General features: G+C 37.6%; 4 protein-coding genes across 6 annotated transcripts; 3 read left to right on the top strand and 1 right to left on the bottom strand.

Moving 5' to 3' along the window:
• Positions 1 to 1534: 1534 nt before the first annotated feature.
• On the top strand, positions 1535 to 4641 carry LOC128742553 (zinc finger protein Xfin-like). The gene is made up of 4 exons (XM_053838950.1): positions 1535 to 1736; positions 1794 to 1952; positions 2012 to 3167; positions 3233 to 4641. The coding sequence occupies exons 1-4, from the start codon at positions 1694 to 1696 to the stop codon at positions 4581 to 4583; spliced, it is 2709 nt and encodes a 902-aa protein (XP_053694925.1). The 5' UTR covers positions 1535 to 1693; the 3' UTR covers positions 4584 to 4641.
• Positions 4642 to 6059: 1418 nt separating this feature from the next.
• On the top strand, positions 6060 to 8394 carry LOC128742511 (guanine nucleotide-binding protein-like 1). Its single transcript, XM_053838899.1, has 4 exons — positions 6060 to 6296; positions 6362 to 6714; positions 6773 to 6919; positions 6979 to 8394. The coding sequence occupies exons 1-4, from the start codon at positions 6218 to 6220 to the stop codon at positions 8161 to 8163; spliced, it is 1764 nt and encodes a 587-aa protein (XP_053694874.1). The 5' UTR covers positions 6060 to 6217; the 3' UTR covers positions 8164 to 8394.
• Positions 8395 to 9299: 905 nt separating this feature from the next.
• LOC128742768 (zinc finger protein 14-like) lies at positions 9300 to 12294 on the bottom strand. Its single transcript, XM_053839220.1, has 4 exons — positions 12246 to 12294; positions 11945 to 12191; positions 11394 to 11887; positions 9300 to 11285 (listed from the first exon to the last, which is right to left on the bottom strand). Exons 2-4 carry the CDS (start codon positions 12171 to 12173, stop codon positions 9609 to 9611), a joined length of 2400 nt encoding a protein of 799 aa, XP_053695195.1. The 5' UTR covers positions 12174 to 12191; positions 12246 to 12294; the 3' UTR covers positions 9300 to 9608.
• Positions 12295 to 14711: 2417 nt separating this feature from the next.
• On the top strand, positions 14712 to 21314 carry LOC128744276 (40S ribosomal protein S5). Of its 3 annotated transcripts, none has more exons than XM_053841131.1 (12): positions 14712 to 14783; positions 15211 to 15712; positions 15947 to 16045; positions 16848 to 17276; positions 18290 to 18329; positions 19084 to 19143; positions 19538 to 19586; positions 20056 to 20114; positions 20343 to 20396; positions 20589 to 20647; positions 21019 to 21067; positions 21271 to 21314. In XM_053841131.1, the coding sequence occupies exons 2-4, from the start codon at positions 15212 to 15214 to the stop codon at positions 16914 to 16916; spliced, it is 669 nt and encodes a 222-aa protein (XP_053697106.1). In that variant the 5' UTR covers positions 14712 to 14783; position 15211; the 3' UTR covers positions 16917 to 17276; positions 18290 to 18329; positions 19084 to 19143; positions 19538 to 19586; positions 20056 to 20114; positions 20343 to 20396; positions 20589 to 20647; positions 21019 to 21067; positions 21271 to 21314. The 3 variants fall into 3 exon arrangements, with proteins under 3 accessions (XP_053697106.1, XP_053697107.1, XP_053697108.1); XM_053841133.1 differs by having other exon boundaries at positions 14742 to 14791; XM_053841132.1 differs by lacking the exon at positions 19538 to 19586.
• The last annotated feature ends 792 nt before the right edge of the window (positions 21315 to 22106 follow it).

Genomic DNA, 22106 nt, shown 5'->3' with positions numbered 1-22106 from the left:
CGACATTTGCCCTTATTTAGACTACCCCGATTTACACGATTATCACAGTCGAATCTCGCACACGATTTCCCTCAAAGAATATGAAGTGAAAAAGAAGGGGAAGAAGGAAAAAGAAGATCAAACTAAAAGCCACTTTAGTGTAAGATTTACAGTGCAAAATGCGGTACGTTGCATTAAATGATTATCACAGTAGTCTAAATAGTCATAAAAGGGGCAATATCAACTTCAAAATTAAAAGTCTAAAAGATATATGGCGGAGTTTCCACCAATTTAGAGTCCCACGCGAAAATTATTAGCGTGGTTATTTTCTGCGTTTACCACGCATGTTGGCAATTTAGCAATTTAAACTATCAGTTTTTCGTTATTGCCTCCCCACTGCACCCCTCCTTAACAACCATGTTTTCAATGTATTTAGTAAGTACAGCATAGTTATTATTAAAAAACGAATTTGCGTAGCACTCGTTAAATTGCTGCCAGGTGCAATATCTGTTCCGGCATATATTTGAACCGGCTCAACGATGGCGCAGCCGCTACTCGAACTCAAACTGGACCCACACAGAACAGATTAATAGGCTCGAAGGAAGTAATCGATTTTTTGTGTGTAAAATCTGTCGGTAGCGCCCACTAGAAATAGTTTGCCAAACGCATAAAAAAAATATCCATGTACCTTTATCAATATTTCTTTGTGCTGGAGTTACATAGCAGCGATGGCAGCGACATCAAGATTTAGTTTGCTACTTACTGCTCGAGGGGTGCTCCAATGAAGGATTACTCGTAAATTACATAAAAACCTTTTACACGCTTTTGTCAATTAAGGGGGTACGCTGCTGAAAAGTAATGGGTAAAAAGATAGGACAAGAAATGCTCAAGAAATCGTTTTCTTTTACGATTTCTTAAGCAGTACGCACCTCATGAGAAATATTATTTCACGTCCAGATGGCGCAGTTTTACACGCAAGTGAGTTAAAACTAGGGTGCCAGTCCCTTGGTTAAGCGGGGTACGCTGCTGAAAAGAAAACAGCTCAAGAAAAAATCTTGCTATTTACCGAAGAAATTTTGACAACTCCAATGCAAGCAACCACCTGTCATTTTTTCTTGTGGTAATAATTGCGCCGGATATTATTCCGTACGGAAAAGTGACGTTTTAATTCACCTGCATGTAAAACTGCGCCATCTGAACGTGAAATAATATTTCTTATGAAGTGCGTACTGCTTAAGAAATCGTAAACGAAATCGATTTCTTGAGCATTTCTTGTCCTATCTTTTTACCCATTACTTTTCAGCAGCGTACCCCGCTTTAATAGTAATCAGGAAAGTAATCAGAGACCTCTTTTGAAAAGTTTGTTGTAATCGTTGTAATCATAACTGTTGGAAACCCCTGGCTGGCGGCACATCAGTATTATACGGTTTTAGGTTGTATAGGTTAAGCGTGTATAACGAATATCGATAACACGTTTTAGCGTGTTTGCTATATCCAGAATGAGCGAGATAGATGGTGTAATTTACACGTCGGTCTCCCAACAATCCAGTGCGATCCTATCGACAGGTTAGAAAAAATATAACTTTTGCATAAGAGTGAAGGGTTCTTCGCTTTGTTTTGTAACTATTTAACGTTAACCGATTGGCTCAAAAAGTGTAAATATTTATCAACAGAATATCCCATTCGCTAAAATTTGTTTTATAAAATACCAAAAATGGTAGCCACATGGTGTTGTGTACCTCTTTGTAATAACTTAGGTTTGTCATCCATATAAACACGGAAACGCAGAATTCAGAAATAATTTTCTATTCCAGCGCACCCAAAAAAGGATCACACGTTCTATCCGTTCCCAAAAAACCCGCTCATTCGAAAAATTTGGAAAGACAGGACGCTTTATCACAGTAAATTGGAAGGATGGGAAGCGGTTTGTTGTCTACACTTCAAGAAACATTTTTTTAAAAAATGTCATAACAGTAAGATACAGAATAAGCTAAATGCGTAACAAAATGCGATTGATGAAATTTAATTTTAGCTCAAACGTATCTGCTAAAATTCGACGCAGTCCCCAGTCAGAATTTGCCAAAACTCGGTGAACCCTTCACATTTCCCTTCGCGCCTGCTACTTTTAAGTTAACTAAACAGGATGCTGGCTTGCATTATTCAGTATTGCTCAGAAAACTTCGAACAATAGAGTCGACGGGCTCTTGCCCTTCAAGTCGACCAAAGCATGTGAAAGCACATAATGTTTCAGAAAAGGATTCATATTTGAGGGATTATGTCTTACAAGAGGCCTTTCCGAATTTGAACCATGAAGTGCTTTCGTCGTTATTGAAGCGCTATTCGGACCCAACACACAACGTTTCTATTTTTCACAGTAAAGTGAACAATTGCATAACTTTGCGTTATGCACCTTCTAATCAATCGGTATCAGATGTTGCAATGATAGATTCGACTGATGATGGCCTGGCGGTATTAGCAGCAGACGAAAACAAAAAACAGCGAGCGCGGACACGAGATCTTGCCGACGAATTAGACTTTACGGGTCAAACTAGTTTTTCGGGCAGTTTTCCAAATATTTACAGGGATAACTTTTTTGAATTTAAGCCAAGGCCTTACAAACAGGCTGATAAACGGGAATCCATAGATCTATCGGCAACTCCAACCGCGTTCTTATGTAATAAATGTTGCAAATTGCTGCCAAGTAACATGACCAAAACCCATAAGGCGTTCTGTGATTTTAGATTGTACCAATGCACAACATGTTTTGCCGGTTTTCTTCTTGCAACAGACCTCGAAAAGCACATTGAAAGTTTACACCCAAAAGCGCTTGACGAAATGGCAGCTGTCGGCGCATTTCAGTGTGGAAAATGTAGTGCAACTTTTATCGAGATGAACGCATTAATTAAGCACATCGAAACTCATCAGCACATTGACGAAAACTCGGTACTCGAGTGCGGCGTTTGCGGAGCAATATTCTTGTCTATTATTGAACTTCGTAAACATTTTGCTGAATTCCATTTAACCAAACATAGTTTAACATTGATTGGGCAACCGTCATCACAACCAAACTCAGCTACCACTCAGACAAACGATACGGATAGTGTGACGATCCCTTTTAATTTTGGTTCAAACCAAGAAACCCTTCACAAGACACAGGATTTGGCCAACCATTTAAAGGAGTCACGCGGGTAAGAGTTACATATAATAATGTACGACTAAAAACGATATGCTACTAAAGTATCTCTTTTGGCAGAAATCAAACTCCAGCCGCTGTCGAATCATCCTCCGGTGGAAAAGTAATGTTATCTTCATCGATAACATTATCTGAAGCCGATCTGGGAGGTCCTGAAGGAACGTACGATATTTTCTTGTGTAAGCAGTGTCCTGCGCGCTATAGAACATTCAAAGATTTTTGCATTCACTTCAAGGTGAGTGCACATCAACTGGTTAAATTGTGCACGTTTTGTGAAATGGGCTTCACGGATGAAGCAGACTACAATGAACATATCAATACGCATGACTCCGAGCAATTGTTTCGTTGCAATCTTTGTGTACTTGAGGTAGAAAATTTCGAAACACTTCAAAAACTTCACGACCATCGCATTAAAATACACCCGGAAGCGTCTGAACCAGTTTTTTGTCTTTGTGAAATATGCCACAAAATCGTTTATAGACCTACAATGGCTGAGCATATGGCAATCCATGTAGAAAAGGAGAAAACGAAAATCACCATAAGTACTGAACCTCAGAAAACGAGTCCTATACAGCTCCCGCGCAATGAAAAAATTTTGTCGGACCGTAAATGCAGGATTTGCAATATGTGTATGTCAAGAGAAATGCTTCAAGAACACGAAAGCTCTGAGCATCCAGAAAGCTATTGTTATAATTGTGCAATTTGCGATGCTGGATACTACAAACAACATGATTTGAAGCAACATGTAGCTCAGAAACACAAACAGGCTGAAATAATTCAAATTCTAGGACCACGGCTGTACCGATTGGTAAAAGCAAATAAAACATTCTACTACGAGTGCAAGGCATGCTTGGGAGATTTTACCAATGCAAGATCCGCTGTAGGTCACATCAAAGCTACGCATTTTGCCAACAGTGGAAAAAATATACAAAAGTTCGTAAAAGTACAGAAAGCTGTCAAAGCGGATTCCAGCAATTCAGTGCCGTCAAATCCGCACCATTCCAAGAGACCATGTCCGGTATGTGGCCACTGGATTCCCAAAAAGGAACATCCTTCTCATCTCCAGACTCATCCGGATGAATTTCCGTTTGCTTGTGTTCTCTGTGACAGACAATTTCGTAATCAAAGCAATCTCTCGGAACACATTTCCAAAGAGCATACTGAAGAAGAACGGTATGACTTTATCGCTAGTGAGCGTAACTATTTGGTGTTCAATATAGCTGATTTCAAATATTATGAGTGTCGTTTGTGCCGGACGGAATTCTTAACGAAGGAAGGTTGCCGAGTGCACATGCGATCGCACTCGCCAAACATTGATGCTTCAACAACGATTGCATTGAACTTGTATGCGTTATACTATGATCCAGAGACAGTCGAAATGAATAGTGAATCTTCCCTGGACGTTGATTAGAACTTCATAAAAGTATTTGATTTTGATTGATGTTAAAGTTGTGTGCTGATAATTTGGGCTGCCTAATAAATCAATTTGTTTGAAAAAAAACGCTTGTATATGAAACAATCCACTTTCAAATATTTGAATTATTTTTATATTTCATTTAAGAGAAAATGAGCCGTCATTACCTTTTCGTCGGAGAGCTCAATTTCGGATGGGGGGGACCAAAACAGGGGTTCTGTTTTCAGAAATGACACATGACGACGCGTCATTGATTTCTATTAGGAATTCAAAAGCAGTTTTTATGCTTAAAATAATTCATGAAACCGCTCTTCCATTTTTGCGTCTATCAAAACACATCTGAATATCATATGATTCTTATTTTGAATTCAAATGCAAAACTATTGCTATTAAAAATGAAGTATAGTGCACGGTAAACAAAATTATTTTTTTGATTACAGGGCTTTAACTTCTCTGTGCTGTGTAACCGCCGAACGGTCATTCTCCCCAAATAAAAGTTTAGTTATTACAATAACTTGTTTTAAATTAATTCTATTAACTTGGTATTTCTAAGGAACTTCATTAGTTTCGTTTCTGCAATCTTCCCGTTACCTAAGTAGAATTTCTTCCATCCTGCCGCTTAGACCACACTCTGAGCGGGGGCTGTTGAGCTTGGCAATTGACAAGGATATCAGGACAATTATACTACGCACCTTTGAAAAAAGTTACTTTTGATTACTTTACTGATTACCAGTATTCAATCTCTTGTGATTACTATAAGTTAATCATGATTACCAATGATTATTTAAGATTATCATTGATTACTATACTGATTACAGTTAACAAGACCGTTGATTATCTATAGACTCAAAATAATCTGCAGATAACTAATGATAAATCTCGGGTACTTTTTCATTTAGACGTATCTGCAAATGAGAGATTCTCTTCGTGTCTCCTCTCTTCCGCTTTTTACGGCGATACTAATGCATTGAAAACAAAATTTTCAAAACATTTGGCTAGCTAGTGACTCCGGCAACCGATTCATGCAAAGCTGATGTGTCAAAATGCATTAGTATCGCCGTAAACGGCGGAAGAGAGGAGACACGAAGACAGTCTCTCATTTGCAGATACGTCGAAATGAAAAAGTACCCGAGAAATTTCGATATGAAAATCCATATGATTATCATGTGCCTCATATAAACACAACCCGCCCAGAAGAAAACATGAAAATTATACGCATATGGATAGTATGAGCAAATTTTAATGATAACTGTTAAAAACACATAAATTTTTTTGATAACTGTTTGGCACATAAAGTTTATTTACTGGGCACATTGCAAAAATCTATGTGCGGGACGCATAGAAACTATACGAAAAGTTTTCTCAGTGTAGTTAATTCGAAATTAATGATTTCAAAAGTAACCTCTGATTACTACGCACTTGTGCACCTTACGACAACCCCTTGAGCTGGATGTTGTTTTTTATTTTTTTACCTTCTGGCCATGTTGTGAATATTTTCTTCGGTAAAAACTTATTCGTACGCAAATGCAGGTGCTCTGCGTGTTTTGCACGTAAGGGAGTGTCACGATACAACATAGAAAAGATTATTCGTTTTCGTACAAAAAAAATCAGTGTTAACTCCAAAAGACGCAATGCCCCAAGGACGAAGGAAGGTTCCTTTCAGCGGAAAGCAAAAGAAGCAGCAATTGCTAGCCAAGAAGCAAGCAAAATGTAAGTTTTATTACTGACATTTGATTAAAAGGTGAATTTATTTATTTTTCACGAAAACCTGTTAGCAAGTACATCACATAATATCATCCGAAAATTACGTGATGAAGAATCGAGTGACATTAGCGAGGACAGTGATTTTCCTCGATCGTTTTGCGAAAACATTGAAAAGATAAATCTTCAGCCGACTAAGGATCCGCGTAGTAAAGCGAACCGATATGTGTTGCAATTTCATCGAGAAACGGGAAAAGAGCTCCGGGAAATGAAAGAAGATGCTTTGAAGGCACTGACAACCTGTCGCGTCGAAGATCTGGAAATCGGCGACCACTACTTTGCTAGGTATGATTTTCCGAAGCGACCGAAGTGGAGTTTTGAAATGTCTAAAGAACAGTTGGACGCAAATGAAAATCGGTACTTTTTTGTAAGTTATCACTATTTTTTTGGACAGAAATTGAACAATGCGTCATTGTGTGTTACAGAAATACATCACTTATCTGGAGAAAACGCATTACGATGACATGAAGTCATTAAGCTTCTGTGAATTGAATTTGGAAACTTGGCGGCAACTCTGGAGAGTACTCGAACTATCTGATATAGTTCTAATAATTGTAGATGCCCGGTTTCCAGTAAGTTAAATCTCTTCTTAGATATGTTATTTTGCTTCATTATTTTGTTTATTACGTAGGCGTTAATGTTTCCACCTTCATTTTATCATTATGTGACGCAAGAAATAGGAAAGGGAATGATACTGGTCATTAATAAGATTGATCTTGTTGACGCAGAAGTGGTACTAGCTTGGAAACGCTATTTTCAAGAAAAATACAACGACATAAAGATTGTCCTGTTTACGTCATATCCTTCATACAATTTGCGTGGTAAACAGCAAAACAAACAAGGATTGAAAATTCGTCGTCGCAAGGGACGAATGCGTATGGCCGCCGAAGGTGCGCAGCAAATTTTTAATATTTGTCGTGAGTACGTTAACGACGAAGTAGATCTAACTTCGTGGCAACGAAAAATTCTAGAAGAAAGGAACGCTTCCATGGATGTGGATGATGATGAAGATGGTTTGGAATCGGAGGGAACTCATGAAGAGGAAAAAGACTTTTCCTTTGAAGAACATGTAAAGTTTAAAGACGGTATCCTCACCATTGGATGTGTTGGTTTCCCAAATGTAGGTAAATCTTCATTACTTAATGCAGTAATGGGCAAAAAAGTTGTCTCAGTAAGCAGAACCCCAGGTCACACAAAGCACTTCCAAACTATTTTCCTCACCAACTCCGTCCGTCTCTGTGATTGTCCAGGGCTTGTTTTCCCTTCAGCTGTACCGAGGAAACTGCAGGTGCTTATAGGTAGCTATCCGATCGCCCAGTTACGCGAGCCGTACGCTTCTGTTAAATATTTGGCTGAAAGAATTAATTTGCCGGATCTCCTCGCTTTAAAACACCCTTCAAATGATGCATCTGAAGAATGGTCCGCCATTGATGTATGTGACGCTTGGGCGACTAAACGAGGCTTTCTAACCGCAAAAGCTGCCCGTCCTGATACTTATCGGGCGGCAAATAGCATTCTTCGGATGGCCCTAGATGGAAAAATTACGCTTTCGCTAAAACCAGCTGGATATCATCTGACGGTTGAGCAAATACAGACTGATCCAGAACTCACGTCTGTTCGTGAAATACAAGCATTGGCCGATACCAGCGATAAAGAAGATGATGACGATTTACTGTCAGACACGGATACGGAGGACCTCGCTGAGGCTGCTAGCAATGATGCGGACAACGAAGAAGACGAGGAAGGCAACTCAACTTTGTCGCCAGTTAGTTCCAGTACCGTTAATCCATTTTCCCTACTGGGAAGCCCAGAATAGAGCAGAAGTTGTAGTAATCAGTAACTACCGCAAAAAAAATCGATGCGCTTTTTCATATCATACTTTATTGAGGCGTTAAAGCGAGAGGTATTTTGTGCGAGAGCATAATTTTATCTAATACCGATCAGATGGCACGCGTTTGTTACGTATTTATTGTTATGTCACGATTTATATGTCTCTTGCAACTCTAGAGAAAGTACTGTATTTTGTCATTTGCAATAAAGCTGGAGCTCAGAGTTTTACTTTAGTTTATTTTTCTAATTAAACAACTTGTTCGTTGGATTGGCAGTTTGCAGTTCTGTACAAATTAACTGTTGCAAAGTTCGGACGTGCCAATTTTGCAGGTAAGTATTTAAATTGTTTTAGGAAAGTCATATAGGTACTATCGTCCAAATGGCTATGCTCTTTCGTTTCTTTTAAATATACACTTGTTCCAAAAGTAGTGACCATGCGTTCATCCCAGTTGACCTCGAGGCAGGACACTGGTCTGAGAAACCAGTTGTCATTTGTTTGGATCTCGATAGGGAGAGGATCATCGATCATATCATTACCCCCGCACCTGTCCTGCACACTCATAGTTGCCTGCGAAGTCGACCGAACCAAAATTAGAACGCCATTGCGAACACGAAATGTAGCGTTAGGATCTGTCCTGCTTCAGTCATCGTAGGCTTCAAAAGAAGTTCGGTTCAAGCTAAGCAAAGCATAGGTAGTTAAACAACTGAATGCGAAATGAACTAGCCTTCATATTGTACGATACATATTTTAGTATAAGCACGATGTATTTCGCAATAATGAATCTCAGTTCGCATTTTGGCTGGTCCTCGACATTATTTGGTAATAATACTGTTCCTGTCAAAACTGGAATATTGTCTGAAAATAATTATAGCTGGCCTCGTTTATCTTTGTCATATCTCGAGACAATTGATTGCATGTGATAATCTAATATTTTCTTACACGAGGCCTCCGACTCAGTGACTCGCCCGTAAATACTACGTTGTTATTTAGGTTATAATATTTGCTAGTAACGATATTTTTTATAAACTTTTGGGCCATTCCTTTCATGTGCGGATCTTCAGGATTTCAAGAAATCATTTAATAGCTAATAAAAAATTTATATTATATTACAATTCCTTTATTTTATGCATAATCTGCCGCACGTCAGACAGATGAAAATTAGATTATACATAGAATAGTTTTACACTAAGTATTTTTTACACAGTTTATTTTTTCATTTGTTGAAAACAGTGGAGATCATTCACAAATTATGCAATGCATTTAGGGGAGGCGCAAGTGCGTCACATAGTTTGTGAATGGTCCCTAAGTTGCACAGTTTTAAAGTAATTGAAAAAAAAAACGTTGTAAAAAGGACCTTAGTGTATTAAGCGCAAACATATGGATAAGATTTTCTTTATGAAGCATTGATTCAGTTACCCATTAGTAAACATTCAAACCGGCGCATATTCCACTAGATCCTCTGCCTCGCCGTCCTGTTGAACTTCTACGTAATAACCGGTTTCTTTGCAAGCATCAAAATCGACTACCTCGGCGACAGTGTCTTCTTGCTGTATAGTTTCATTTTTTTGTTTTAACTGTTGCCATTCCTGATGGGTTTTTTCGTGCTTTGTCCTTCCAGAAGACGAAATAAATGCCGCCTCACAGAAGCGGCACTTATGCGGTCGTTCTCCGGTATGGATTTTTTCGTGAGCAGCACAGTTCACCTTCTGAACGAAGCTTTTCTCACAGAAGCGACACTTGTGCCTGCGATTGTTTTCATGCACATCAATATGTATGCTTAGTTTTTGACGGCAGCTGAACATTTTCGGACAATACGGGCATGGTTTATCCCTTGGTTCCTGCTTGCCTTCGTGGGCAACTGCAACGTGCTTTTTAAGATTTGCCTTGAGAGGAAATCGTTTTTCGCAGATTTCACATTGAAAACGTTTTCGATGCATGCTCCTATGGTAAAAATGAGCTCGATACAGCCGGGTAGAGAAGTCACAACCGGGTACATCACACTTGTACTCTTTGACCCCGTTGTTCTCGGCAGCTGAAACAGAATAACGTGGCCGTTGAATTGAAGCTTGAATGCGGTATTTTGGATTGTCAGGTTCGTGGGATGCCATATGGTATCGCAGCGTAGTGCTGCATATAAACGTTTTGTCGCATTCGGTGCATTGATAGGCCCGTTCGCCAGTATGCGTGCGTTTATGATTTTGGAAATTTGCCGCATGGTTGAATCGCTTGCCACATTTCCGGCACTCGTACGGTTTTTCTCCGGTATGGATACGCAAATGTCGTCTTAGCAGAGCATTACAGTTGAATGCTCTACCACAAAATTCGCAGGTAAATCTGCCCTCTTCCATTGCGCGATGCTTCGCTATATGCCTTTGGAATGGTGGTTTTTTGGTGAAATGCTGCCCACAATAATCGCAAGTAAAGCCATCGTTGTGTAATTCATGATGATTAGATAAATGTTTTAGATACGAATTACCGTTTAAGAACCTATTTGGACAGTGTTCACATTTATATGGATAGAGATGTGATTCCAAATGTTTGTTAAGTGCATACAGCGATTTAAGTTCCACTTTATGCTGCTCATTTGTTGTGCATTCAGTGCACGTAAACGGCAATAAATTAACGTGTTCCTCGAGATGTATCTCTAACTCGTTATTATCTTTGCAAGAAATATTGCAAGTATAACAAGTAAACGGGATAAGATTTGGTTTTGGTTTGGGTTCAAAAGTACGCCTTGGTTTCGGTTCTTCTTTCGGCGTATATAATTCTTTCCATGAAAAGACAAACTTGTTCTTCCCAAAGTTAGAATCGTCTTCTGAATCGCTGTCTATCACTTGCTTTAACTGATTAGCCGAGTTTTGATGCTCTACGAACGGTTCAGTTTTGTTTTGAATTTGATCTTGAACTGGGGGTACGCTTGGCATGCCATATGTATTATCTACAAGAGCTTCTTCGTCAAGTAGATGTTCTTCTTCAATACTTTCTTCGAAAAGTTCGTTTCCGATTGCCTGAGGAGAGGGTGGACATTCCTGCTTAACAGGCTCTTTAAACGTTACGACGAGACTACCCGTTAACGGTACCGTTTTAGCAATATTAGAACAGGATCCCTACAATAAAATATAGATTTCCTTTCAATATAATTATTAATCAATGTAACGTAATTTTGACATAATACAGAATATTTTGAAACAGATGTGTTATATACATACACTCACCGGTTCTTCCTTTTCCTGTTTAACTGTTGTTAACAAATCGTTCAAATAATCGTAATTTACGCTTTTTGCCTCGAATCGATGGCTGTCATAGAATTTATAGTGATACTCCAATTGCTGATTTTTTAGTAAATTTTTCACCCTTTTATCATTATGTATTACTTCAATTCGCACGTTGAAAGCCAAGTCCAACTTGGAGACGCAACTAGTGCAGATTTTTGTAGGCATTAGAAAGTTTGCTTCAAGTTTAATTCCGGTAATAGTATATATAATGTCTGTCAGTGTTACGTTGTGCAGTTTAGAAGTAAAAGGCAACAAATCAGATCGTTTTGAGAGACAAAGCCTACAGAATTGCTTACGCAGCTCTCGACAGCCAGTAGCAGTGCTATTTTCATTCGAAATAGTTTGCTTAACAGGTTCTTTTGAAACCATCAAATCGTCCCTTTCAAGAAAAGCATCTTCGTCGAACTCTGCTTGGCTGAATATCATTGGGACAGCTATCAAAAATTAAAATAAACGAAAGCTAATAGCAAACAGTTTAGTTGTTTCCCTACCTCCGTCAAGTAGTTTTTTCTTATCGTTTTCCTCGATTATTTCTGAATGTAGAAAATGATCAGAACAAATGTATTTTCCCCGCCAGCGAAATTTTGCTAAATCTGCGCCAATAAATTCAATCCATTTTTCGCGTTGTGCAGTGATTAATGGAAAAGGATGAAATCCTACTTTCTGGTCGGCGCCAGACTTGGCATTTTTGCAAATAGGAATGCAACATAAAAATACCATGACGGAACAGAGAGCGATCTAAAAAAACATTCAGTTAATAAACGGACACAAATTATACCAAAACTTTGTTACTAAATGCTCTGAAAACGCTGAAAACCAACAGATAAACAATAGCGCACGTAAAAAATCTACGGTGAAGTTGATGTATTTCTCCGATTTTTCCGATTGGCTGTCAGTCTCAGTAAAGACAAAACGTCAGAAAAAAGAGATGAACCAGATGAACATAAAGATCGCGATTTATGCGATTTATGTGAACCGTCTGCACCCGTCAACGTTAACGAAACGGGATGCAACAAGGGGTTTCCAACAGCAATGATTACTACGCACCTTTGAAAAAAGTTACTTCTGATTACTTTACTGATTACCTCTGATTACCAGTAATCAATCTCTTGTGATTACTATAAATTAATCATGATTACCAATGATTACTTAAGATTACCATTGATTACTGATTACCATTGATTACCTGATTAATTCGAAAATGATTACAAAAGTAATCTCTGATTACTACGCACTTATACGCCTTACTGGAAACCCGTTGGGATGAAAGGACGGAATAACCAAGGGGTTTCCAACAACTATGATTACAACACACTTTCGAAAAAAGTTACCTCTGTTTCGTGATTCCCTTTGACCACAGAGAACAGACTCCCAGGTAATCGACAAAAAGTGTGTAAAAGGTTTTTATGTAATCTACGAGTAATCCTTCCATAGAGCACCCCTCGAGCAGCAAGTGCCCGGTAAGAATTATCGGACGGACGTCGGCCGACACAAGCGTAACTCTTGCTTGCGTCTGTCCGACGTCGCACGACAAATTCTTACTGGGTGGCAAACTAAATCTTGATGTCGCTGCCATCGCTGCTATGTAACTCCAGCACAAAGAAATATTGATTAAGGTACATGGATATTTTTTTAAGCGTGTGGCGTAGGACAGGACATGACACGTTGTATCACAAAAGAGCCAATTTGCTGTCAAAAAGAGCCAGCTTCCTGATTGGCTGATTTCATGCGTGCCACTGTAGAAACAAAAATTCACAAGGGAAGCACAAAAGTGTTGCTGGAAACCACAGCAAACCCTGAAACAATCAATTTTTTACGTAACTATAGGTTTTTAAGAGTTTGTTTATCGTGGCGTGTTAACATAAAACAAACTAAATCGATATATAAGTATTATTCGATCGGATTGGATCTATTTTAGGGTAATTACACGGAGCGAAAAAGCTCCAGTTTGTTTCAAAAATGATTGTTGTTTCAAGCCTCAATAAAATATTTTTATAACAACCTGAAAATATTGTTGTTTCAAAACGAGATTCTGTTTGAATCAAGAGAATAACAGTTTTGAATTAAAAGTAAAGTATTTTCAAATTTGAATTTGACATTTATGTAACAATAAATATTTTCATTTCAATCATACATTTCAGTTTGAAACAAAACGAAATTTTTGTTTGTGCGTAAAACAACCATAAATATGGTTGAAACTACATTTTTATTCTCCGTGTAGTGATCAACTAGGACAAGTGGCTTCCTTCATAAACTGCAGCTGCATTCTTGGAAACACTTTTCGTTTGCCGTAGTAAATTTTGAAAGGGAATCGCCAAAACAAAAACAAGAAGAAGAAGAAGAAGTCACATGTCATGTCCTGTTCTACACTATTTAGACACTGTGATAATCATTTAATGCAACGTACCGCATTTTGCACTGTTAATCTGACACTAGAGTGGCTTTTAGTTTGATCTACTAATGAGTTTGACTTCTTTTTCCTTATTCCCCTTCTTTTTCACTTCATTTTCTTTGAGCGAAATCGTGTGCGAGATTCGACTGTGATAATCGTGTAAATCGGGGTAGTCTAAATAGGGGCAAATGTCGCAATAACAAGTAACATGAGTTGCTATTAAAAATGTGAATTTTTCATAATTTTTTCGGGTATCAAAATCTTACGTAAGAAATGATTACACTCCCCTCCCCTCCAAATAAGATTTTGTAAGATTTTGCGGAACCCCCCCTCCCCCCATTATGCTTTACGTAATTAGTGTACGGCCCCTTAAACAGTATCCACTAAAATAAAAATTGCTAGATTTTTAAATAGGATTTAAAATGATGAGCGATTGATTTAAAATGATATTTATTCATCGTTGATTTTCTCAGTTCGATGCAAATGTTAGATAAGGCCATTTGAAAAATTTTCCGAGAAATATTGATGTCGCTGCCATCGCTGCTATGTAACTCCAGCACAAAGAAATATTGATAAAGGTACATGGATATTTTTTGATGCGTTTGGCAAACTTTTTCTGGAGGGCGCTACCAACAGATTTTACACACAAAAAATCAATTACTTCCTTCGAGCCTGTTAATCTGTTCTCTGTGCTGGTAGTCTGTTCTCTGTGGTTAATTCGTAAATGATTACAAGAGTAATCTTAGATTACTACGCACTTCGCTTTCCTGAAACCCCTGTGTTTTGACGTCGCGCTTCGTTGACGGAAGAATGAAAAGGCTTTCGGTCGATGACAGTCAAACAGCCATATATCATACACTGCTGCCAACAAAAAAATTCGCATAGTTGACGTTTCCTCTTTCCGGCTTACGCCATTGTCAAACACGGACGTGTTAAAAGTAAATAAGTTAATATCTTTTGCAATATTCTGTGTATTTTGCTATAAATTTATGTTTTAATAATATCCAATAGTATGTTTCGTTACAACCAAGTGATTACTTATGAATCCTGTCCAGAAAAAAGACGTTGAGTTGGGAAAATTTGCAATCAAGATTTCAACTTTGACAGTGAAATTGGAAGTGGCACTGGCATAGTATTCTTGGGTTATGTACATTCGATTCGTTCATTTGCTTGCCGACCGGAGTGTAACCAACACGTGTTTTGCTCTATCTCTAATGATTTTTTCAAAGTATGCTAGGAATCTTAGCTTTGTTAGTGTTATAAAGTGATTGGCGCTTGCTACGCTTGGTTGAAACGAAAGCTGTACGATTGGATTACGAATTATCGGAAATAAAATTCCTGACCGAAAGTCTATTTTTTCAACAGCATGAGTGCGAAGATCGAAGGTTTCGAAAATTTCGATGAGGGCGAGGAGCAGCCGCAAGTGTTCGAACAAGCACCGGTAGTGCAGCCTGCAGAGCTACCGGACATCAAGCTGTTCGGCCGCTGGAGCAGCGACGATATCCACATTTCGGACATTTCCGTATCAGATTATATCGCTGTGAAGGAAAAGCATGCCAAATATCTGCCTCACTCGGCCGGTCGGTATGCGGCCAAGCGATTCCGTAAGGCTCAGTGCCCAATTGTGGAACGTCTTACTAATTCCCTGATGATGAAGGGACGAAACAACGGCAAGAAATTGAAGGCAGTCCGCATTGTTCGTCATGCTTTCGAAATCATGCATTTGCTCACCGGTGAAAATCCGCTGCAAATTGTGGTACAGGCTATCATCAATTCGGGACCACGTGAAGATTCGACACGTATCGGCCGTGCCGGTACCGTGCGTCGTCAAGCCGTCGATGTGTCGCCACTGCGCCGTGTAAACCAGGTATGTCCCCGTATCCATGTTCCCCGGTTTATGTCCCGATTTTATACAGGCATATTGAACGTACTTTACCGCATGTACGTTTTCAATTCCATTGAAATCGGATATCAATTCGTTGGTTGACGGAAATTGCTAAGTTTTTTATTTAAATAGGCTAAGTGTTCTGTCGATCACTGACATATTATTGACATATCCATGATTAAGTTTTCGTTCGGTAACAACCTTTTGGTTTTTCAGGCTATCTGGTTACTGTGTACCGGAGCCCGTGAAGCGGCATTCCGTAACATTAAGACTATTGCTGAGTGTTTAGCTGATGAGCTGATCAACGCTGCTAAGGTAAGTGTCATATAACTTTTTACTGAATGTTTACGATGCCGCATTATCAATCCACTAGATAACCCCTGACAACATCAAATTTACATGTCTAAAAACGTGGTTTTGGTCGAAATCGCAAAAATTTCTAATAATTTGATAGGCAATGTTTAAAGAAGCCGAAAATTGTATAAAATTTTTGAAAAATGCTCGAGTCCATTAGTTTCTTGCAGCATATTGCATTACAAAGTGTGTTATTTTAGTTTTTTGTATTTTAGGTACTGATTAATTTTTGAGTGTACCCGCTAATGTTAATTTTTTAGCAACTTTTTCAACTGTTACATGGCTAATTTTCGTTTGATAAGCTTGTATATATACTACAAGAATGTTCATCATGATTAGATAGAATTAGGATTATGTGAACGTAGAAAGTCGCCTTAAAACACGTAATGTTCCACTGGAGCAGTTAAGTCTTGACCATGGACTAATAGACATGACTGTCCCATTCTTCGCACGTTACAACAATTATTTCCAATTTGATGTTGGTTGGGAATGTCTCCGTATTCGTTAAAATGGCATTTTTTAACTATAGAAGAGGTAGACCTCTTAAAAGCGTACTTCGTTGACCGTCCGAGGAATTGTAAGTTCCTGTTGTAAGCTAATATTTAAAGATGGCGATAATAGATAATGCTGGTGCTTGGGTAAAATGTTAGTGGCAGTATTTTTTGTGGGATTTTCTTCAAAGAGCTATGTCTGTTTGTCTTGATTATACTATGTAAAGCTCCTTTTAAACCTAATTCTACTAATGGTTTTTATCATTTTACAGGGTTCATCCAACTCTTACGCCATCAAAAAGAAGGACGAACTGGAACGTGTCGCCAAATCCAACCGATAAAAACATCCGTGGTATTCGAGGCTGTTCCATCCGGACAGCTGGTTTGAGGCGGGTTTTCATCTCCTTTCCATCCAACGGAGAACGCACGCTATAGAACGCGTGTGTGTGTGCGCATTAGAACATTTTTTGAATTTGAGATCCCAATTGCTAACTTTATTGCGCGACGTGAATAAACAGAACAACAATGTGAAAACTCAAACTGAACCGTTGTATAATTTTGGCGAATATGCATACCTTGAGAAATACTGAATTAGAGTTGACAATTTAATTTATTGGAATTTTGTGTTGATCTTTTTTTTTAGGTCAAGCAGTCTAGGGATAGTGCCAAGGGCTTAACTAGCTCGTCCAATCGGAATATAGGTGAGTAATTTCAATATATAAAAATCCTTTCACGATTTCATAGTTGATGTAATAGCCAAAATGTACTTTTGTGGTGCTACGCATTCCCATATACTCTACATGGTCAATTCCAAACAAAATTTGTTTGTTGGAAAATATACGAGAATTATGAAAAATTGAATTCTCTCATAATTGACTTTACTACAAGCATGGAATTAAGCACAGTAACCTGATTTTTACGAATTTTACGTCAAGCTATGAGAACAAATTTTCAAATGAATGTCTAATCGCCAAACAGGCGTATGCATTTTTCGAACATCACATCAAAGATCAAAGATGACGTCTTTTGACCAAATAATTTGTTCCAAATCGGTATTATGTAACAAAGAGTAACAGATACTGGTTATACAAAAATTATGGTGTTCGGTGTTACGTCGGCTATGCAACCATGGATAGTAATTATTTAGAGGATACTAACCACTATACTATCGAGGAAAATAACACCTGCTTTTTACTGTATAAATCTGATGAGCCAGCTCATGCCTACTTAAGAGTAGCAAATGAGAAGATATAGTGATAGATTTCACGTAAAACATGAGATTAGCACCCCTATTCTGTATTTCGAACGAATCTTTATTTCGTTCGACTTGTTTCGAACGAGATGTTTTGCCCATTTGATTTTACTGGCGGAAATTTCGTTCGAAATATAGAATAGCGGTGTAGGCCTCTAAAGTTTGATCTTTTAGACGATTCGTTACTTTCTTTATCTCAGATTAAAAATCGCTGCGAGCGGGTTATGAATGGTCTCTGTTCCACTTACTTTCCTAAGTCCAGCTCACTTGTAAACGTTGATTTCTAAACACTTCGGTCAATGTTTGTTTCTACTGGACAAGAATAAAGCTAATCATCTGCAAAGGCGTCCGTTGATAGTCGGGCATCTTTCTCGCAAAATTAGCGACAATTTAATTCAATTTAATCTATACGCTTCATTAACCAAGCAACGAGTATTGTCTAATTCGTTCCTCTCTTTTCAGCACCGAGCGAGCAGGTGTAAACTCTTTTCGGTTGTCCAAGGTGAGTGAAGTATGTTTTTGCATGGCGTAAAGCATGGTCCACAGCTCTTAAAACGCTTTTTCCACTTTCAATTCGACTAAGCACTTAAATGTGGACCAGATTATTGTTCACTGGTATCTTGGAGTCTCGAGATTGTTTGTGACTCTACATCGCAACGTGTAACGACAGTGCATTTAAAATAAATTCTCATTTGAGTTTGACGAATGTTTATTAGTTTAGCAGTTACGGAGAAAACAGCAACATTTTTCTCGACATGGATGATCATTTATTTGTAAATATTTCTCATACGTTATATTATATAACGAACTACCTAAAATCCGCATCGGGCAACCATATTTGCCCGAAGAGGTGCATTGTTACTAAATAACATTGGTCATTTGCATCGACTAAGGAACACTGTTTTAGTATTCTTGGTTCGGTTTAACTTGTCTTTGGCATTTTTTGGCTTCCTCTGACGTAGAATTCTGTTATCTGATTTGTAAAGACTTTATTTTTCATACAATATATTGCATTCCATTCTGATGAAGAATTTAGCGTTTTGTCCGTAACTATATTCGTGTCTCTGCTGAAATTTTCTGCTTATGGTAGTAAAGTAGAAAACCAATAAGGGACACAGAATAGTTTTCCTCAAATATTTGCCAAATACGATTTATGTAGTTGGGAATTATTAAGGAAATACAATGGCGAAGTAACTGTAACCTGGAGTAATGTAATCTACTAAATATTTAACGCTATATTCTTTCTTATTTTTCAGCGGTTTCATATCTCAACTTAGCTGGATGATTTTCGTTGCCAAGGACCAAAGACCGTACAGGTAGATATTTGATTAATTTCTTTTACTGACAAGAACTGTTGTAGTCTGTAGTCCTTCATGACACAGTAATGGTTTTTCATACCTTGGGCCATGCTGACGCGATAGGACAAAATTAGTGTTTCAGGCGACATTTGACGAGTCAGTCTAGTTGATACATTATCGGTTTTCCGCATAATGTGTTGACTTAGTTGGGCTGGAATTTTATAATTGATCGCCGACATTCTTTTTTTATATTTACTGGTATTAGCAGTATGTTAACTTGTTGACACATTTGTGCTTACTGAATTGTGCTTTGAATTTGTAACGATGCAAAATTCATTTATAATATTAGAGTCACAACTTTTATTGAAATATGCAGAATAAATCCTAATTACGTTTATTTTTATTTTTCCAGTATGAACCTTCTTGAAAAGTGGATTGGCATTTTTACTGAAGACTGCTGGGTATGTTTATTTTACTATGGTTTTTAAATTATCACGAATATTTCATCGAGATCAATTTGCCCAAAAAAGTAATTCGGTTTTTATAATCATGATTTATTGTTTATTTAACATTATTTTTAAATTTTGTTTATAGAAAAAATATTTTCACCAAAACAAACAGTAAACAGGTTCTCTAAAAACCGATTTAAATTATTGTGTTAACTAAAACAAATAAAAGCATTTTGCATCTCTAGAAAACACGTCCAGTTTCCGCTCAAGCTACTGTGCTTGCCAGTCAAATGTATTCTCTTGCATTAGATTGAATTCCGACACTGGACTAGAGCAATAGTTAGTCACTTTGCAGGGCTTTTTCTTTTCAATGCTAACAGCCTATCACAAGACTAATAACACATGGTTCAAACGATTATTGTGTCTTATGATTTGCGAAAAAATACACTTTTAATTAATTCATTTTAATGCTTCTTTACAGCTTCCAAGTTACTCGTCGGAAGCCGCTCTTCAATGTATCAGAGAGGTGAAGCACAAATGGTAAGTTCAATGAGGCACAGTTCTCCTTCGGATGTAATTTAAGTTATTTTACAAAATAATTTGCTTGTTTTCTTCATGATGATAATTATTTGTAATAGAACAATTGATGTACCGCTCCAGGCTGAACGTTCATATGTTGTTAGTTCTATTCTGATGAAGTTTAAACAAACAAAATGTTTAGTCCGCTGATTTCCACTACTGATTTGTCCCTTTATGTTTCTTTGGCAGACTTTGGTGTATGGAATTCACTGCAGCTTAGTTTCGGAATTGATTTTCTCAAAGGTAAGCTATTCAAAAGTTTTTATGAGACATCATCTTTTTTCAATGATGAATCATTTGTTTTCAGTTATCCCTGTCTTAGGAATAATGCTGATATTAATCATTTTACTGATTTATTATTTGTTTGATTCCTTATTCTAAATTGGCTTAACGCTTGTGTTGACTGATTGTTTTGTCTAATTTTGTTTATTTCAGATTTTTGTAAAAACACAGACGCAGCCCTACGTCAAAACCTGACACTGACACTGACAAAGGTAGGTGATTAAAATTGATTGTATTTTCAGCGTTCAAACAAAATTTTTATGATGATTTTTAAAAATATACGCATACGGGGACAGAATACTCTGTTGTTGAAACTCCAGTTTACCCAGACTTGCCCTATCTGATTATGTATAACAATGTGTTATCGCGTCGGACAGATGAATTTATTCCAAAAGAACATTAATGATAAAGTTTGTGGTTGGACCTAAAAATATTCGACCATTACATTTCCTTTCGATTCAGTCGTTGTAAATTTTACATTACTCAAAGGGACGCGATTCACATTGTTATGTTAGTGTAAACTTTAATAAATTTAGTTTTTTTCTTCTGAAACAATAATGTTATTTCTAATGTTTATTTTCAGACAAACCTTTTGAGTCATAATGGATCCAATGCTGCAAACAACAAAAATGGTGAATAATTTTTCAAAAATATTAACATTATACTTCGTTCGTAGTGCTACAGATGTTACCCAATGATGAACTTTAATGAATATTACTGAACTATAGTGTTGAATAAAATATTCGATTGGTCTTACTGATATTCGTAGCAAAACGATGTATTTTTCCACAAATGAAAACAAAAGTTCTGACTTAATTTTTGTTCTTAATTGCAGGCGAGTTCCAGAAGTGGTGCTAACATTTTCTATACAATGAGAAGGTAATTTTAAATATACATAACTGATTGGGTATACGCTGATCGACAATGGTTTTAAAATTGAACAGAAAAGTTTAAGTTTATGTATAAAACAAGTAACCGTTGTTTGAATTACCATAACAAATGTGGCCTCGGAGGACTCCATTATTTACAGATTCTTAATGAGATTTAAAAACTTTGGAAAAAATATAATCTTTCACCGCTTTCCAACTAGTTCCTATAACGAAACCATTGTTGAGCAGCGTTTGTTTTTGCTATTTGAATGATGATTTACAAAAATATACGCATCGGGGACAGAATTTCTCTTGTTGAAACTCCAGTTTACCCAGACTTGCCCTATCTGATTTTGTATGGAAATCATGTTAACCATTTCGCTTGCTTTGATTATGGAACTTATTTGATATTATTTTCTTTACTTGCAGAAAAAGTAAAAGTCGACATTCTCGTTGGCTTCGAGGTACGACACATGGTCCAGTCGTCGTATGTTGGAATCTCGACCGGCAGAGACTGTTAGGATCAATACGATCGCTGCTGTAGCCCCGCATTTGTCCTGTACCTACATTAATAGCTGTGAAGTCCGTCAAACAAAAAACCAGGAGATCAATAGGCTTTCGAAGAGGATTGATTGGCTGCCGAATGTTACATATTATCGTAAGTTTGTTTAAAAAAATTTCTTTATGTTAGCATATGTTTAAGGCTACTTCGTTTTAAGCGTGTAGAAAAGTTTAGTGGTACGGGTATCCACAGGCTAGTGGATATTACTTATCTAGAGATTCGTCCAACCTAATGTGGACA

Source organism: Sabethes cyaneus, chromosome 3 (genome assembly GCF_943734655.1).
Source record: "Sabethes cyaneus chromosome 3, idSabCyanKW18_F2, whole genome shotgun sequence".
Taxonomy (NCBI): domain Eukaryota; kingdom Metazoa; phylum Arthropoda; class Insecta; order Diptera; family Culicidae; genus Sabethes; species Sabethes cyaneus.
The sequence above is the reverse complement of the archived record's forward strand: the minus strand, read 5'-3'. Positions and strand labels throughout refer to the sequence as shown.

Bases quoted from the DNA above. Each gene is read 5' to 3' on its own strand.
- LOC128744276 (XM_053841132.1), top strand. From the start codon at position 15,212: ATGAGTGCGAAGATCGAAGGTTTCGAAAATTTCGATGAGGGCGAGGAG. The intron at 15,713-15,946 runs GTATGTCCCCGT...TTGGTTTTTCAG, and splicing joins CACTGCGCCGTGTAAACCAG to GCTATCTGGTTACTGTGTAC. The intron at 16,046-16,847 runs GTAAGTGTCATA...ATCATTTTACAG, and splicing joins AGCTGATCAACGCTGCTAAG to GGTTCATCCAACTCTTACGC.
- LOC128742553 (XM_053838950.1), top strand. From the start codon at position 1,694: ATGGTAGCCACATGGTGTTGTGTACCTCTTTGTAATAACTTAG. The intron at 1,953-2,011 runs GTAAGATACAGA...ATTTAATTTTAG, and splicing joins TTTTAAAAAATGTCATAACA to CTCAAACGTATCTGCTAAAA. The intron at 3,168-3,232 runs GTAAGAGTTACA...CTCTTTTGGCAG, and splicing joins CATTTAAAGGAGTCACGCGG to AAATCAAACTCCAGCCGCTG.
- LOC128742768 (XM_053839220.1), bottom strand. From the start codon at position 12,173: ATGGTATTTTTATGTTGCATTCCTATTTGCAAAAATGCCAAGTCTGGC. The intron at 11,888-11,944 runs GTAGGGAAACAA...AATTTTTGATAG, and splicing joins GAAAAAACTACTTGACGGAG to CTGTCCCAATGATATTCAGC. The intron at 11,286-11,393 runs GTGAGTGTATGT...ATTTTATTGTAG, and splicing joins AACAGGAAAAGGAAGAACCG to GGATCCTGTTCTAATATTGC.
- LOC128742511 (XM_053838899.1), top strand. From the start codon at position 6,218: ATGCCCCAAGGACGAAGGAAGGTTCCTTTCAGCGGAAAGCAAAAGAAG. The intron at 6,715-6,772 runs GTAAGTTATCAC...TGTGTGTTACAG, and splicing joins ATGAAAATCGGTACTTTTTT to AAATACATCACTTATCTGGA. The intron at 6,920-6,978 runs GTAAGTTAAATC...TTTATTACGTAG, and splicing joins TTGTAGATGCCCGGTTTCCA to GCGTTAATGTTTCCACCTTC.